The sequence below is a fragment of the Apis mellifera genome, linkage group LG14, assembly GCF_003254395.2.
Source record: "Apis mellifera strain DH4 linkage group LG14, Amel_HAv3.1, whole genome shotgun sequence".
NCBI lineage: Eukaryota > Metazoa > Arthropoda > Insecta > Hymenoptera > Apidae > Apis > Apis mellifera.
The window spans coordinates 181,923-201,586 of record NC_037651.1 but is presented as its reverse complement, the minus strand read 5'-3'; the positions used below and the strand labels follow the sequence as shown (position 1 = coordinate 201,586).

The following is a 19,664-nucleotide window of genomic DNA, read 5'->3' as shown; positions in this document are numbered from 1 at the left end:
AGAATAAAAAGATAGTTTTTCGAAAATCAGGATTAAAATACATTTTAATAAAATTTTATTCATAAAAGAATCAATTTGTAATATATTCTTATAATTATATTTTTATCTTCAAATAGTATAAGATAATAGTATCAGATAAATATTAATATTTTACTTAAATATCAACATACTATATCCTAACATTTTCATTCTAAAAAAATTTAATAAATATCTATCGATTTTTTTGCTAAATTCGTTCAAAATTTATAATATATATTTTGTACATATAAATTTAACAAAATATAAGAAAATTTTCTGATTGTCAACATCTATTTTTTACGTATATAATCTTAATACATAATAATAATAATATAATATAGAATTTTAATTATATCATTATGATGAATTTGCAAATCATTTGGATTTTTCTCAAAATCCACAGTTATTGAAAAATCAATTTTAAAAAAAATTTTAATTTTTTAACTTTCAAAATGTTTTGTGCTACTACATTAATAATTATTCAATTGTTCTTGGCACGAAATAATTAGATATATGTGAACTTTCTCAAATAAAATGATATAAAAAATTATAAATATATAAATATGTTTATATAATGATTAAAATAAAAAGAAAATTTATTTTTGTTAATATCTTTTAATTTATTTAAAAAATTAAAGATCTAAGAGAAAATCTAATCACATATAATAGAGCAAATTTCTTTACTAAAGCTATAAAATTATTTTTATTTTTAATTTAAATAGTTAAAATAAAGGTGATAATACTCAATGATATTGGATTTGCAATGTAAAGAACAATTGAATAATTATTATTTTAAAAGAATAAAACATTTTCTATTCCTAAAAATTGAAAAATAGCAATTGCATGAAGATATGATTACAATTATAAATTATGCGTTATTTATGATTTGTGATTTGAAATTACAAATAGAAGATTTATAAAAATCGCAAGATTCAGTATCATTAATTGCGCTATTCTTATTCAAAAAATTCTATTCCTATATGAATATATATAAATGCGAATTTTTTAGAGAATTTTTAATCTAAAACAATGAAATAAATTCTTAAAAGTTTCAATTTCTTTTTTATTTCTTAAAATATAATTTTATAATGTATGAAATAAAACAAAACTATATAACTTTCAGATTTTATATTATATTATAATTATATATATATAATCTATTTTATAGATAAACTTTTATTAAGATTAAAACTTTCGATGTATTTCTCTAAAAAATTTTTGAATACTTTCATAAGCTATTATATATTTAAACATTCCTTATTTAAACATATATTAAATTATATGTTATAGTAAATAAAATTATATAATTTATAATTAAACATACCAGTATGTTTTAAGTCATCATGAATTTCATCATCAAAACATTCTCCATAAATAGATACACCACCTTTCCCAGTTCCAGTAGGATCACCACCTAAAATAAAGTAAATAAATATATCTATTTTTAGATTTTTAATTTTTACACTGATATAGTAGAAGATATAATAAAAGATTATTTATTAATAAACTAAAGATTTTTTAACTAATTAAACATAAATTATAATATAACTAATAAGTTTAAATAGAACATAAAAATTTTTTTACTGACAACAAATAATAATTTATAAAAATAATAAAAACTTAAAATAAAATATATAATAAAAATAAAATAAAATAATAAATATATATATAATGTTTAATAATAAATTATGTGAGATTATTTGTTATTACATTATATTGAATTATATTTATATTATATTAAAATATATTGTTATTAATGTTTCATATTTAACTTTTATATTTTATTAGTCATAGATTATGTCAGTTGTCTGAAATAATGTATGAATATATGTATATACACATGATTTGATTTATAGACATAAATTTATTATGTTAAATATGTTAAATATATATTGAATTGACATACACAATATAAATAATGAATATAATATAAATAATAAATAATGAATTTATAATAAAAACAAAACTATGCTAATTTTACATTTTAAAACGTATCTGAGAAAATGTATTAATATAATAAAAAGTTATATTTCTTTCAAATTTTCTAATATTATAATAAAGAAGATCGGACTTGAAGATCAATTTGTCAATTTTTAATCTTTAATAAATTATATTTCGACTAAATCTAATTAAATAATTAAAGATAATTTAATAATAATTAATTATAATTTTAATATTTTAATATTTAACATTTTCCATGTTAACCTCAAGAATATGATTAATTGTAAATATAATGAATTAAAAAAATATTATTAGCAATTTATTTTAGTAATAATAAAATAATAAAATCCGGAAAATCGTATTGATAAAATATTAATTATCTAATTTTTATATTTTACTAATAAACTAAAGATTTTTTAACTAATTAAACATAAATTATAATATAACTAATAAGTTTAAACAGAACATAAAAATTTTTTTGCTGACAACAAACAATAATTTATAAAAATAATAAAAACTTAAAATAAAATATATAATAAAAATAAAATAAAAAAAATAATAAATATATATATAATGTTTAATTATGTTTAATACTTACATAAACTATGTAAAATATAAAAATATAAAATGCAAAAAAAAAAATATTTACTTAAATAATGAATTTTCAATAAACATTAATAATTCACCAATAATTTATAATCACAGCAAAAATAAATAAGTGGTATAATAAAAGTTACTTTTTTCTATTATAATATACATACATAGTCTAATATACATTTTTGCGATAATACAGATTATCGCAAAAATATTATTAATGATTAATTTATTTTTATAAATTCTCTATCTTCATTATTTTATATTTTTATTGAAATAATTTAAAAAAAATGATACCTTGTATCATGAAATCTCGAATAACTCTATGAAACTTCGTTCCATTGTAATATCCACGCCGTGTAAGTTCAGCAAAATTTCTACATGTAATGGGCACATGCTTCCAGTAGAGTTCAATTACTATTTCACCCATACTATAATAATAATAGAGAAATATATTCATATAAAAAAATTAATAAGAAAATAAGAAACTATTATAGTAGTTGAATTTGTAACAAATGATTATGATATGATAATATGAATTATAATTTCAAGTGTATTTAAATTAGTATTTAATTTTAAAATGTTAAAAAATTTAACATTTTTTTGATAAATTACATAAATCATTAAAAATATATGAATAATATATTCAAATAAAAATATTCAAAAATTATCTTGCTGAGTATATCTTATGTATTTTAATGCAAAAATTTTATAAAAATATTATTATAATAAGTTTCATTGTTTTATTTTATTTTATTATGTTATTGTATTATTTTATTATATTTTTTTTAAAGAACTTTTTAAATAATTAATTTTCTTAATTAAAAAAAAAACAATTTCTATGCATTAATTTCTATGCATCTAAATTATTTTTTAATCAAAGCAGAAAATTTTAATTCTATAAATTAAAATATTTGAATGTTTATTAAAATTTTAAACAATTGTTAATAATTTTAAAAAATATATAAAACTTAATTCAAAAATAATAACATAATTACTACAAAAAAGATATCAAAATTATGCATATAAAATCTAAAAAAATCTAAAGAAAATTGGATAAATTTATAACAATTGCAAAACATTAACTGTTGAGTTTTAGATGAATTTGAAGAAATACAAAAGTATTTAACTGTATTGTTTGTATGTATTATTATTTATTATTTTTGTGAACTTACATTAATATTTATTTTCTTCCTTTTAATAATATCTTTAAGATAATATTAACTAAAATATAAACTATTTTATTAATTTATTTTTGTATAAAATTTATATAAAATTTACATAAAATTTTACGTTTTTATTTTAAGTTTAATATTAATAATATTTTATTATTTATATTATAATTATTTAATCTTTTTTAGTTATTTAATTTATTTCAAACAATAAATAATAAAATTAATAGGATTAATATATACATTTTTCGATAAAATATATACTGCTATATATGCTATAAAACAAAAAATTTATTTTTTTCAAAATATTGAAATCTTTTCATCAAAATTTGGAAAAAATTAAAAAATTTTTTTTTTCTATTAAAAAAACTATCTATTTAAAAAAACTAAATTGTCCGTAGCGATATGAATTTAATTCAATAATAAAACAAAGATTTGAACATATTGAATATATTCCTTTAAATCTTATAAACTTTGATTAAAAAATTTTTTTCTTCATAAAGTCTACTTTCTGAAATATTCGTTATCTTAAAGTCTGTGAATTTGATACATATATATTTATTGAAAATTTATATATATTCATAAATATTATTTTAAAATTATAAATTATTTTCATATTATATTATATGTTGAATTCTTTTCTATATTAAATTATGTTCATCAAAATTAAAAATATTACATTTATTTTCACTAGAGAATATTAAATATATTTAATGTTTTTTACACAATTTAATATATTTCATCGATTAATAAAATTAATCGGTGAATTTTATTAATATATAATTTATTGCAACTTTATCGTAAAAATTATATTCTCGCTAGAATTCAAAAGTTTTAGATTTTTTTCGAGATGTTTATGTCTACATGTTTTAAAGTTATCAAATTATTTATATTTTTTCATATTAAATCGTTAACTTACTTTTACCAAATCAACAATTTTTTTATAAGATTTTTCTTCTTCATTAAATTTTAATATCAATTCCATTTCACTTTTGTATTTCTAATTTGTTGATATTATTCACCTTAATAATTGCGTGCAATGATAAGTTGAAATTCACTGAATAATATCCTACCATCAACTGGGTTTGTTAATCATAATACTAAAAAAACTTAGTATAAACATCGTTCACCTCTAGGTTCGAATACTTTTGAAATCCAACGCATACAGTTATAATAATATTTATATACTATACTTAATTTTAAAAATCCATATCTTTATTAATTATAGAAAAAATAAAATTAAATTTTTTCGTTATTGAGTATTTATTGTAGTTTATCTATATGTACAATTTATTTAATTTAACTTGATATAATTAAATATTAAAAACTAAATCAACAACTATTTTATGTCAAAATATTCGGACAATTTAAAAATTTGTAGAAAAATAATAAAATAAAACTAATAATAAAATAATAATAATAAATAATAAAATAAAACTAAAAATATCAATTTTTTATAAAAATCAAGTTAATCTTGATTTTTTAATTCTATGATTTAAAATATAAAAATATTATATTATATAAAATATAAAAAATATAAAAAAAATATTAAAAAAATATAAATATAAAAAATATTATATTGTTAATAAAAAATAATTTTTAATACGTTAAATTGCTCTAAATGTATAAACCAAAAAAATAACAAAACTTACGCTTAATTTTTATTAAAAAATTGCTTTTTACTATAAATTTTTTAAATGTTCAAATATTTTTGTGATGTAAAAAATAATTGTGATTTCATTTAATTTTTAATATCATTTTATTATCAATTTAAATAAGTTACATATGTATAAAATATAATTTTAACCAAAATTTCTATATTCTATAATATTCTACCAAAACATTTGAATTCATTTTTTTTATAATTAATAAAGATAGATCATTAAATATATATTAACATCCGATTATTTTTGTGAGTAAATTTGTATTCAACATATTACACATATTTTGTTTATTTCAGTCAAAATATATATACACATATATGTATATTAAATATTATAATATTTAATATACATATATTAAAATATATTTACAAATATTGCAAGATATAATAAAGAGATTAGAAAATATTGATTTGTGTTGATAGATTTCATCTAAATATTCATATTAATATTCATAACTATATTATTTATTTACCATTTACTTGCTTATAGAAAATGTATCTGATAGTTATAATGAACAAATTCCAAAAAGAAACGCATTTTTAAAAACGAATTCAAATATATCTGAACAATATAAAATCGCAAATGTATTAATTAATAATACTAAATTATAATATATCAGAAAAATATGCAAATATGCATTACATTTCAATTAATAAACTGAAACATTTAAGCTTTACAAATATTAAAAAATTATTTATTATAATATCAATTACATTAAAATTAAAATTATGAAAATTCATGATAAATAAATTATTAATTAAAATAAAATTATAAATATCTATTATATCAATTTAAGTTATATAATATATCTGAACATTGAAAATATCCATGATATTGTTGTATAAAGGTATTTTTTCTATATAAATTTTATATATTATATATTTTATTATTATTAACAATTTTATTTATGATAAATGTTCAAATATTTTTGTGAGTATATATCATTTTAAAATTATATAAAATTATCTTAAAATATAAAATTATCTTGAAAGTATAAGTTCAATACATAATATTTAATATATACATTTTTAATATTGAATATTTTTATAGCTGAAAATCAAATATATTTTTGTGTAAAAAAATAATTCATTAATTCACATATATATACTTATAATATAATCTAATTTTGCAATTTTCAATAAGTATTTCTTTTCATAAATTTTTATGTGTTAAATATTAATTTGTAAACTATAGTTTTTGAAAGAATTTAAAAAAAAAATTTCAATTTTAAAAGTATTAGTTTTGAGACAAAATAATTTTGTGAATTCTTCCAAATAAAATGATATAAATAGCTTTTTATAATCAAAGTTAAATAGATATCTAAGATGTATTCTCTTTTATTGATTTTCAATTTAAAAACTTTTTAAAAACTTATAATCTAAGACATATAGAACAAAAGTTTTTATTGAAAAAAACATTAAAGAAAGTTACAAAATTATTTTTATTTTCAATATAGAAAAAAAATAATTTGCTAAAACATGCTATTCAATAATAGTAATTGCCTTATTAACGTATTGAAATTATGATGTGTATTAAGAGAAACTTAATAACTATTATTAAAAAAATATAAAATTGAAACTTTGCATTTTTTTTTTTTAATTGGATTTTTTTTCAGATTAGTATTTAGTTATGCATATTAAAATGGATTAGGTTAGAATTTAAAATGATTATAAAATCACAAGAAAATTAAAATTTATTAGATAGTATTATTAATTTCAAATATATATTTGCTAATTGTTTATTTATTTCTATTATTAATTTTTATGGATTATGGAAAAGTTATAATACATATTTAATATCAAAATATAATTAAAAAAAATAATTTATAGCTTACAAAAAACATATCATCTATTTTTAATTATTAGTCATAATTTATAAAAAAATTTAACATTTTGAAATTTTAACAAAAATTTAAGAGCAAAAAATTTTAGCATTAAAAGTTTACTAGCATTAGATGCCTGGAAAAATTCTTGCTAATATTTCTTTAATTCTTTATTTGAAAAATGGCAAAAACTTTTCTAAATACTTAATATAAAGATTAATTTTATCAACATTTCAAATATTTTGTCTTATAAATAATAATAATATTTTGTAAAAATATTAAAAATTATTATTAAGAAAAAAATATTCTTAAGATAAAAATTTATTATTATAAAATTTATTAATAAGAAAAAATAGCAATATATACTTACGTCGTTTCAAATGCTACAAATGGCGGTTGCCAATGTTTATCAGGAATACCAGATATATTTGTAAGAGCCATATTTATATAATGTTTTTAATGATGGTTATTTCACGTTATCCTATAAAGATAAATGATATGAAAAATACTTGTAGATTATTTTTCAAATACTTATAGAAATAATTTCTTTAATTAATTCAATATAATAAATATATTTTTTGATTTTCTTTTTAAATTTTCTTTCCATATCTTTTATTTTATTATAAAATATATAATATAAAAGCAAAATAGACGTATATAATATAATATATAAAATAAGATTTTCAATAAATAATATCATCGATGATTCAATTAAACGATGACGATCATTACAAAAAATATTACAAAATAAGTTATGTTAATAATTAATAGACAGCATTGTAATATCTATATACACTGTCTTCAATGTGTTATATTGAAAGTTTTTCATTAATATTTTGGAAATCAATAAAATTCCCAAACTAAAATTTTATATTTCCTATTATTTTATATTACAATATATTATTTATATTATTTATATTATTATATATTATATTATTATTATATTTATATTATTTATATTAATTTTATATTATATTATAATATAATTTAAATTAATTTTATATCATATTTTATATTCCTTTTTTCTCTCCCCTCTCCATTGTTTTGATTTATAATCAGTGCCATATAAAACTTTATCCACATCTTTAAACAAAAAATTTCAAACTTAATGTTCAATATTATATCATTTATTATAAAAATATTATTACAAACATTATTATTATTGCATTAATATTATTACATTTTAAAAATTAAAAAAAAAAAAATTAAAAAAAAAAAAAGATATTTCATATTTCTTATAATAAATAATAATAATATTTATAATAATAAATATATAAATGCGCAATATATTATATAAATATATATTTTTAAAATATATATATTCAATAAAAATATATAGTTTATGCTTTGAAATAAAAAATCTATATGATAAAAAGATAAAATTATAATTTATAATTATTATACATAAAATATAACAAAATTTTTTCATTTAATTTCTTATTAATTTAGATTACAAATTATAAAATATATATGTATAACATATTTTAAAATATGTAATTCTGATTTTCTATGTTTCTATCTTACTTTATAAATTCAATATATTGTATTATACAATTCATATACAGTTAAATATTTATAATTGGTAATTAGTTAAATGATAACAAAAAGAAACATAAGATATATAATTAGTCTAAAAAGCAAAACAATATAAAATACATTACAAATATATTATAATTTAGTTACAGTTTATATACTTCTCTTCCATTCTACTCTAAACTATGCTTAAACGCTGCTCACAAAAAAATTTTATCATAAATTTTTCTCATTACATATTCAATTTCTATTAAATTTCCATTATTTCAATTTAAAATCTTAAAATCTTAAAATTGATTAAAATCAAAGCTTAAAATGCACAAAAGAAAAAAAAAGTAATATAATTAATAACTGAAGAAGTGATTAACTATACATACTATCTTGTTTTCTTTTTGCGAACGAATTATACTATTAAAATAATGAATGTAAAAAATGTAAATATTTTTCACGCAAAATAGAACATCTTATGAGGAAAATAAAAACATTATATATACAATTATTCACAAAAATATTTGGATATTTAACATATACTTAACTTTAACAACTTATATTTTTGTTAATTATAGAAGAAATGAATTCAAATTTATTTTCATAGAATATTTATTGTAATTTATAAATATAAATATATTATATAATATAATATTTATAATAATTATAATAACTTGTTTAACTAAATTAATATAATAAATAATATTATATATATTATATATAATATATAATAATATAATACATAATATTATATTATAAAATGAAATTATAATTATTTTTTGCATAATAAAAATATTCGAACGTTTTATAATAAAAAAATTTATAATAAAATAATTAAAATAGTAGCTTTTTATAAAAATTATAAAAAAAATAGATATTAATAAAAATAGATATTATTTTTGATATTTTTCTGATTTTCAAATACATTTCAATTCTAAGATATAAATATTTTTTTACTAACAATATATTCTATAAATATATATTTTAAAAATAATAATTAATGTAATTAATATTCTTATATTTTAAATTATAAGAAAGGATAAAAAAAAATATCAAAATTAATATTTAATTTCTTTTTATGAAATTGCTATTTTAATTTTACTATAAGTTTTTACAATCAATATAACACAAAATAATTATAATATTAATTTTTAATATTATTGTATTATATCAATAAGTTGCTCATATTTATAAAATACAATAAATATCTATTTAATGAAACAAGAATGAATTATTTGAAATTCTTCTATAATTAATAAAAATAAGTTGTTGAACTTAAACATTAATAGTGTTCAAATATTATTATAAATAACTGTATAAAAATTACATAATGATAAAATGTCATTAAAAAATATAAAATAACATCAACAATATAATTTAAATACAAGAGTAATGGTATAACTACATATATATATATATATATATATATATATATAAAATTATATATATAATTATTAATTTATATATATATATATATATATATATATATATATATATATATATATAATTTGAATGTAAAATAAGAAAATTCTATTTTTAAAGTTATAAATAAAATAAAGTATTTAACTATTTTATAATAAGAAAATATTTAAATAGAAATAGTAAAATAATAATATTCTTAATATTCTTCATTTATATGAAGATAATAAATTAAAGCATTAATATCGTCTATTATATAATTATAAATATACATTTTCAATTTCTTATTAAATAAAAAAAATTCACAATACTGTATATAAATTTCTTGTATTTCAATATGAAAATGTTTCTTTTTGATAAAAAAAAATATATGTAAAGAAATATTGAAAAAAAAAATTATTTACAAGAAATAACAGATTTGATATAAAAAATTATGATATTTGATATTTGAGATTTATGAGATTTTTGTTCCAATTTATATATTATATATTGTATTTAAAAAAATATTTGTTTCTATGAAATTTTTATAGAAATTAAATAAGGACTTTTTTAAAAAGTTTTTATTAGAATATTTACATATTTTAGAATTTGTATAATTATAATTTCACGGAAATAAGTTATTTTAACACATTTATTCTAATTAACGATTCCATAAAATAAATAAAATAATCAAATTATTTAAATACTATCAATTTTACTTAACAATATAATATTATATTATTGTTTTACAAAAATTTAACAAAAAATTTTAATATTATATTATTATTAATTATTATAATATTTAATATTTTATATTATATATTATATTATAATATTTAATTATATTATAATATTGTTTATTACATTGTCATTTTTAATATTATTCATTGAATAATATTCAATATTTATTACAATAATAGAAATTTTTAATTTTTTAATATTGATATTTAAAATATTTTTAATAAAAAGAATTTTATATATGAAATTATTTATTGTAAATATAATAATATCATATTGAAAAAGTAAAACTATAAGTAACAATTTATTAAAATGTTAAAAAAAAGATTAAATTAAATTCAATAAATCATTGAATTATTCATTCTATTATGTTTTCTCAATAATTTTATTCGTTTTCTTGCAACAATATAATACAATTAAAATTATTTGATTTACCTTGCTTTTTATAGTTAATTCAATTATATTTTTTTAGTAATGTCTTATAATGTCTTTCTGATTTAATTTTAATATCTATCACTTATTATAAGAATTTGAATTAAATGAAAACATCAAAATCTAACCTCACATGCACCGTGTAACTTTTATCACGTGTATAAATGTAAGAGCACCTTGGCACAAGGATAAAAACAATATTTAGTATTCCTCTCTATTCTCACCGATACGATGTTATTACTTGTATATGTAATTTTTAACCAATTGTAAGCCTAGTTTTATAAATGTATTGAAGTTGTTAAAATCAACCAGCCTCAATTTAAACTTGAATTTCTTATGAACGCAAATGTATCAGCTCTACAAAACCCGAAATTTAAATCGATCATTATTTTTTGTATAAATACATTAAAATTCGAAATATTCTTCTTATAAATAAATATGTTACTTAAGATTATTAATAATAATTTCATTGATTTAATCAATGATTTATATTTATTAATTCGATGAAATATCGTTTAACGATATTTTTCATTGATTTTTATTTAATAGTAAGATTTGCATTTTTGATACATTGAAATTATGAAGAATATTTTTCATTTTGTCTACACTTCTCTCACTGATATCAGGTTATGTATATTATTATTTACGTAAGTTTTTCTCGTCAAATTTATTTATTTTTTTTTACAAAATACATAATACAGAAAATATTATAAAAATGATGAATGAAATCATATTTTTTATATTTATTCTAGTATTATATCTTGATAATTAAATTCTTTTATCTTTTAAATTAATAAATAAAAAAAAAAATAAATTTAAATTATTAACTAATAATACAATTTTATATATTGTTATAATTAATGAAATTATTTATTTCTGTTTCATTCTATTTCTATAATATTTATTCATAATTTTTGATTAAGTAATTTGTATATATATAAATTAATATTTTTTGGATGATAGGAAAATTTTGAAAGTCATAGTAAACACATAATTTTGTTCATTTTTATGTATTCAGTTACTATAAAAGTGTATAATATTCTTTTGCTTTTTGAATGTAGAGTTATATTTTTAAATATCTTTATGTGTATAGTTTTCATATTTATAATAAAAGTTAAATGTCTCTTAAATGAATTTAATAGATTTGAACATTGTTTCTTCTTATCAAACTAAAATAATTTTAGTAATATTGAAGAGAATATTATATATTTTTCTATTCAAAAAGGATTATATTATTTTTAGCTAATTAATTTTAAATAATTTTAATAATATATGATATTTATTATATAATAAGATAATAAAGATAAAAAAATAAAAAGATAATAAAATAAGATAATAAAAGAGTTTATAATTAAGTTTCTATTAAGATATGGTTCTATATAAGATATTATATTGGATAATTATATTCAAATTTGGAATTGATTCTTTTTTTTTTTTTCTATATATATAATTATTATATTTAGTATAATTTGATTTTATTTTGAATTTAATATAATTTATTTGTCTTTTTAACTCAGATTTGTGTAATTATGATTTTAATTTAAATACTTTCCTAATGATTAGAATATTTCCTGTTTTTATATTATATATTTTATAAACTTTTATTCATATAGTTTTTAATCTATTATATTTAAATTCTTGTAGTTCTCTCAATTCTACTTTAAAGAAATTATATTTAAGTTATGATGTTAAATCTTTTTTATAAAAATATTCAGAACTAGAAATTCCATTTTCATATTTGATGTTTTATTTTCTATAATTTTACAATTGTTAAAGTTATATAAAATTAAAATATTTAATGATGAATTTATTATCAAATAAATCATTTTTTATTAATATAAAGTATACAAAAAATAAACATAACAAAAATATTTGGTATATATTTTAAATAATTTTTTTAAAGTTATAGTAAGAAAAAATTTAAAAAAATATATAATATAGTTTTGTATAATTTTTAATGTTTATTTTATGTTTGTCATGATACAAATTTAACAATTAAATAAGATTTTCTTCTCATTTTTTATTTTTATTTTAATCTTGTTGGTTAAGCTTATTGAAAAAAAAAATAATAATAAAAGATAAAAATAATAATAGAATGACTAAAAAAATAATAACAAACAACAAAAAAAATCAATAATCTATTTTTTTTGTATTATTTCTATCATTATTCATTATTTTTTTTTGTTTGATTTTTAAAAGTTTTAATCAATTTATTATTCTTGATTGTATTTATATTGTAATTGTTTTACTTTACACTATTATGTATTTATTGTAAATCATTATATATATATACTTATCTGTTTGAAAGGAAAATATAAAACATTTTCTTTTTTAAATCTTATCATTTTAATATTAATTTTATTATTTTGTTTTTCTGTTCTTGGAATATGAAGACAATATTAGAACTTTCTTTGTTCACTATTTTATTTGTTTAATATTAATAATTTTTAATATCAAGTAATTATATAATAATGATCTGTAAAAATAATCAAATTTATTTGTATATTATTCATTACAAAAATAATAATTTTTAGATTTTCTCATATAATTTAATTCCAATGTTACTTTTTTAATATAAAAAATTCCAAATACATCAAATTTTAATAAAATCAAATAAATAATAATGAGAATATGATCATCTATAAGAATAATATATTGATGTTTACGATTATTTTTGATTTATTTTTGATTACGATATGCAAAATAGTGTATTACGTTAAATCATTTATTGATTCTTTTTAGATCTCTTAATAATTAAAATAGTTGAATCGAAGCAAACAGAAAATCTAATTTTCAAAGGAAATCCAATAAGTTATGTTTTATATTATAGGATGAGTTATTTACATAATTATTTTTATTTTTCTCTTATTTTTTAAAATATATATTATAATTTATAATATATATTATAAATTTTTTTAAAATAAATATTATTTTTTAAAATAAATATTTGAAATAAAAATTGTTTGTTTTAATGAGAACTATTATATTATAGAAAATATTTTTTCTTAAATGCACATGTTCACAAATTTTGAAATTATTTTAATCTTTTCAACTATATAACTTTTTAGAACTATATATTTATAAATTTGAATATATTATATATTGTATACTTAATATATTAATTGATTTATTTCTATAAAAAAATAATTTAATTTATTTATGTTGAAAAGTTATTGGTTTAGCAGATTATTTCAATTTAAATTGAATTTATTATTAAATTGAATTTATTATTTATTGTTATTATATATTATATATTATATTATTAAAAATCGGAAGATGATAATATGATTGACTTTACAGTTCATGTAAAGTAAAAAACAAACATATATGTATGATGGATAAATTTTAATATAATATTTTACTTTATTTTAATTTTAATTTTATAAATATATCATTAATTTAAAAATTTTTTTTTATTTTTTCTTTTATATTTTTCTACATATTTAAGAAATGTAAACTTTTTTATATTCTTATTATATTGAATTCTTTTTATATTAATTAATTAATCTTATATTAACTAATAAATTTTTTCTTTATATATTCTATTTAATTGTATTTATTCAATTCTTCTAATTACATCTTTTATTATATCTATTTTATTTTTGTTATATCTTTTCATTGTCTTTGTCGAACTCATCAAGTTTTTTCTTCAATTTAAATATTTTAAAAAGATCAAATTTCTAAGTTACCTTATATCGAATATATTATTATAAGTTACAATATTATAGGTAAAATATATTAAAAAAAATTAATTATTTATTAATTAAATATATTAAATAATTGATTTATTTATTCATTTTTTATTGCTAATAATTTTTTTTTTATTATTATTAATAGTCTAATATTTTTCAATTACCATGTTTCTATATTTATTTTATAATATGTAATATTACTATTTTAAGTTTTATTTTTAATTATTTTCTAGAATATTTTAACATAATATATGTTTTAAAAATTCTTAGTTCATTAATAATTATTATTTCCAAAGAATTTACTATAAAATATTCAAATTATTTATTATATTCGATATAATGAATTGTTCAATAATATTATTGAATATTATTATACGCACGAAAAATGTATGATTTACGTAAAGCTATTATTTTAAGCTAAATAAATATTCAAGCATGCTGTCAATGTATTATTTTCTTAATTTCTTTGAAACTATTTCTTTGATTGTTATATTTCATAATAAATCTAATTTTTTAATATTTAAATAATTTTTTTTTATTTTTCAATATTTGTTGAAAGCTAATATATTATTTATTCGCTTCAAATTTAACGCTTCAAAATTGAATATACTTATGAATACATTTATTTGAAATTTGATCAATGATGGAATTAAAATTTATGAATAATGATTCTCATAATAATATTTAATATTTTATATTTAATATAATTGTATTTATATAGAATAGCAATAATATATAATATGTATATTTAATTTTAATAAATAATAGCAAATTAATATGCAATTATCTCTATTTATGTATACGAATCAAGTTTCAGTTTTAATGATCTGTTTTGTAAAAGTGTATACTAAATTATATATTAAACAGTAAAATATTTTTTTTAAATTTCAGTATTTAGATTCCGCTTATTTCTATAATATATTCGTTTAAAATATTACAAGAGAAGGTATAATGCAATTGGTAAATGATTAACAGTAAATAAACGATTATTTCATATGACAATATCAAGATCTCAATGTTTAAAATGATGAAATGAAGTAATTGAAATATCTTTTGAATTATGAATAATTCTCGAAAAAATGAACTAAAAAAAATCAACGAAAAAGGCAAATTTTTTAAACGAAAAGAAACATCAACATACATAAATATATATAATATGATATAGATTTGTCAACGCAATCAATAGATTAAAAGTAATGCAAAACTAAGTATGATTTATTAACAATTTTAATCTTTTTCTATCATTTTTTTGTAAATAATTTTCAATATATTATTGAATCGCATAATGATTTATCATTGTCAGAATCATTATATATTAAAATAGTTAAGAAAAATGAAAAAAAGAAAAAATAAAATTTCATTTTTAACATTATGTTCCAATATTGGATTATTTAAACACAAAAAAAAGAAAACGATTTATCACAACATACCATCATAATTTGTTAAAATAATTCGGTAATTAATTAAATAATAACAAAAAATCGATCAAATATCAATATTATTTGATACTATATAAGTTAAAATAAGGTCTTATAAGATTAGTAATGATTATATAATGACCACAGAAATGAATTTAATTAAAAAGAAACAATTGGAATATTATAGATTGCTCGATAATACAATTTTAGAAGAATACAATTGATTGAAATTATTAATTTCATCCTGAAAAATAAACACATAATATAAATAAATACAAAAAATAAAATAAAAATACATAAAAATATACTTAAAAATAAATTAAAATATGTAATAAATATATAATAAATATAAATAATCTGGACGAAAATATATCAAAATTGCTTTTAATATATATTTAATATAATATGAAATCAATTTTTAATAGATTTTTGCTCTTTTAGTATGTATATTCTGATTGCTTATTGATAATTCAACTAAGAATAAAATTCTATTAATTTAGATATCATTATAGTATTTTTATATGATACATGGAAGAATCAATTTAAAATATTTCAGTGACTAAACTTTGAAAGAAATCGATTAAAATAATTCTCTTTATATATATATATATATATATATATATATATATATATATATATATATATATAAGGAGTTTATAATTTTATAATTATAGTTAATTAGAGTTTATAATTATAAATTTTTGGAATATTCGACAAGAGAAAAATATTTGTTATTATTATTACTATAATTTCATTTATTCAATGAAATTTTAATTACATATAAAGAAGAAAGTAAAATTAAAAAATTGTTTGAAACGATATTTCTAAATCAAGAATATGAAATTCTGTTTGGAAATTAAATTTCAATAAGAACAAAGATATATATATTCATCAAAGAATTTAATTCATCTTGTATAACAACTAACGATTAAAAATATTTAATAATTTTGTTTAATAAATTAAATATGATATTGCATAAAATAGATAAAAATTACAAATAAAAATTGTAATCGCTTATCATTGAAATAATCTCACATTTGACTATTGCTATCAAATCTGATATTGAATATATATTAGATAATGAATAATAATTAATATAATTTTTAATAAATTATAATGAATATAACATTGGAAATATTTCGATATTTAAAAAAAAATTAGGACACATATATTCTGCCGGATTTTGAGCTATTAAATCCAAATAATCGAAAATTTTGATAGATATATTTTTATTTACAAAAGAAACAATCGTATAGATTTCCAGAAAACAATATAGTTGCATTATTATCAAAAGAAATGGAATACATAGAATTAACAGAAACATCTAAAAAAATACTTTAAATTACTTTAATTAATCATCTACTGATTTATTTGTAAAACTTCCTAAAGAAATTTAAATATTTCAATTTTGAAAAGATTATTTTTTTTTTTTCATTGATAACATTAATATTATTAGAATTTATTGAGAATTCTATGTTCTATAAAAAAATTAATATTTAAGCACTTAATATTTTAATTAAATCATTAACAATCTATGAAATAAAGAGAAAGCGATATATATGTTTTTTCCTTAATAAAAACAACTTAATAGCAATTGTTTAATATTAATATACAATTAGTTTTGTTGTATTTATTGTGAATTGACCAGTTAATTTATAATCATTGCATAAATAAATAAATAAAAGTTATATGTTAAAATTTAAATTTAAAAAAATATTTTATTAGTTATTTTATTGTGATTATACTTCTTCTCGTAACAATCTATTGTAAAAATTATTATTTATATTACATAATAATGAATTATTTATATTACATAATATTACACAATAATGATCTAAATTAAAAATTAATAAAGAAAGTAAAAAATTAATAAATATGAAGTGGAATCTATTTTATATTTTCATATATTTATTTTATTGTTTTACTTTATTGTTATATTTTATCAGAATATTTAAAATTCAATTATACAATTAATATTTAAAATTCAATCTTTAAAAAATCTTCTTAATCACTTTTTTATATTTATCATATTACATTTACACTTAATTTAAACTTAAAAATATTAATTTTTTCTATAATTTCGGATAAATTTGTTTTAAAATTACACAAAAATCAAATATTGATATATGTTTTTGTAAATTATAAAAATTTTATAATCATTATAATATGTATTATATATGTATTATATATAAAATATAAAAATATATTTTATAATAAAGAAATTTAGAAATTTAGAAATCATTTAGAATATACATATTTTGAATTCTGATTTTGATAAATTTCATATAACAATTTCAAAGTATTCATAATGATCGCTCTATATGTTTTTTTTTTTAGATATATTTCTAGATAACAGTTAAAAAATTTTTTTATAGTCCATTTTCAATCAATATTAGATTTTTAATTAAATTTCTTTGAATGTTGATGAATTTTATTTGAAAGTTATATTATTTATAGAGGCCATAAATGATCATGATTTTAATTATAAAAAATTTATTTTTTGTCAAATAATCATTAATAATTTTGAACAAATATAATAAATTTTTTTTTCTATTTTATATGTCCAGAAATCATTACAATAATTTAAATTGGAAATAAATTTGTTGATAAGAATGGAAAAATTTTTTTCAATATGTTGTTGAAATAAAATATTTAATGCGATATGTTGAAATAATAAAAAATATGTTGAAATAATAAATTTAAAATGATTCATTATATGCTGGAAGGTATCTCATATTGTATATAAAATACATAAAATACAATACATAAAATAGGTTCTTTTTAATACTTCCATAATATTCGATTAAGCAATTATAAATTGAAAATTCGATTGAGATATATAGAAATTAAAGAATATATAGAATAGATAGAGTATATAGAATATATATAGAAATTAAAGAGTAGCATAATTTTACATATTTGAATTAATGAAAATTTGTCCAAAAATGATTTTATTTTTAAATTCACTTTTTTTTTATTGCATATTTATTCTAATCATCATAAGAATAAAAAATTTCAAAAAAGTTATTCAACTTAATCATTCTCTGGGAAAAAATATTAAAATTCGATTAATTTTCAATTGATTTATATTAAGTTGACACAATCAGTTTTATTGTAGTTTTATCAATTATTATTTTAAATCTATCATTTGAATCGATGCATATAATTACATGTTTTAACGTATATGAGGATCTTTAGAAAATTACAATTGATGATATAAATAGCCAGAAAAAAAAAAAAAAAAGAAAAATCTC

The 19,664-nt window shown here is 14.9% G+C and overlaps 2 protein-coding genes across 4 annotated transcripts in view; one reads left to right on the top strand and one right to left on the bottom strand.

Moving 5' to 3' along the window:
• The window catches only part of LOC727378 (peptidyl-prolyl cis-trans isomerase-like 1), a 38,887-nt gene extending 27,273 nt beyond the window's left edge, over positions 1–11,614 (bottom strand). The window contains exons 1-4 of one of the 3 annotated variants that reach the window (XM_026444925.1): positions 11,429–11,614; positions 7,582–7,692; positions 2,851–2,984; positions 1,343–1,432 (exon numbers count right to left, since the gene is read on the bottom strand). In XM_026444925.1, coding sequence (XP_026300710.1) covers positions 1,343–1,432; positions 2,851–2,984; positions 7,582–7,652 — 295 coding nt within the window. In that variant the 5' untranslated portion in view covers positions 7,653–7,692; positions 11,429–11,614. Of the gene's footprint in view, positions 1–1,342; positions 1,433–2,850; positions 2,985–7,581; positions 7,693–11,303 lie in introns of all 3 variants that reach the window. The other 2 variants (XM_026444926.1, XM_026444927.1) reach the window with 2 other exon arrangements.
• Positions 11,615–11,667: 53 nt separating this feature from the next.
• The window catches only part of LOC102654783, a 44,722-nt gene continuing 36,725 nt past the window's right edge, over positions 11,668–19,664 (top strand). Inside the window, exon 1 of the mRNA XM_026444923.1 lies at positions 11,668–11,926. Coding sequence (XP_026300708.1) covers positions 11,880–11,926 — 47 coding nt within the window. The 5' untranslated portion in view covers positions 11,668–11,879. The remainder of the gene's footprint in view (positions 11,927–19,664) is intronic.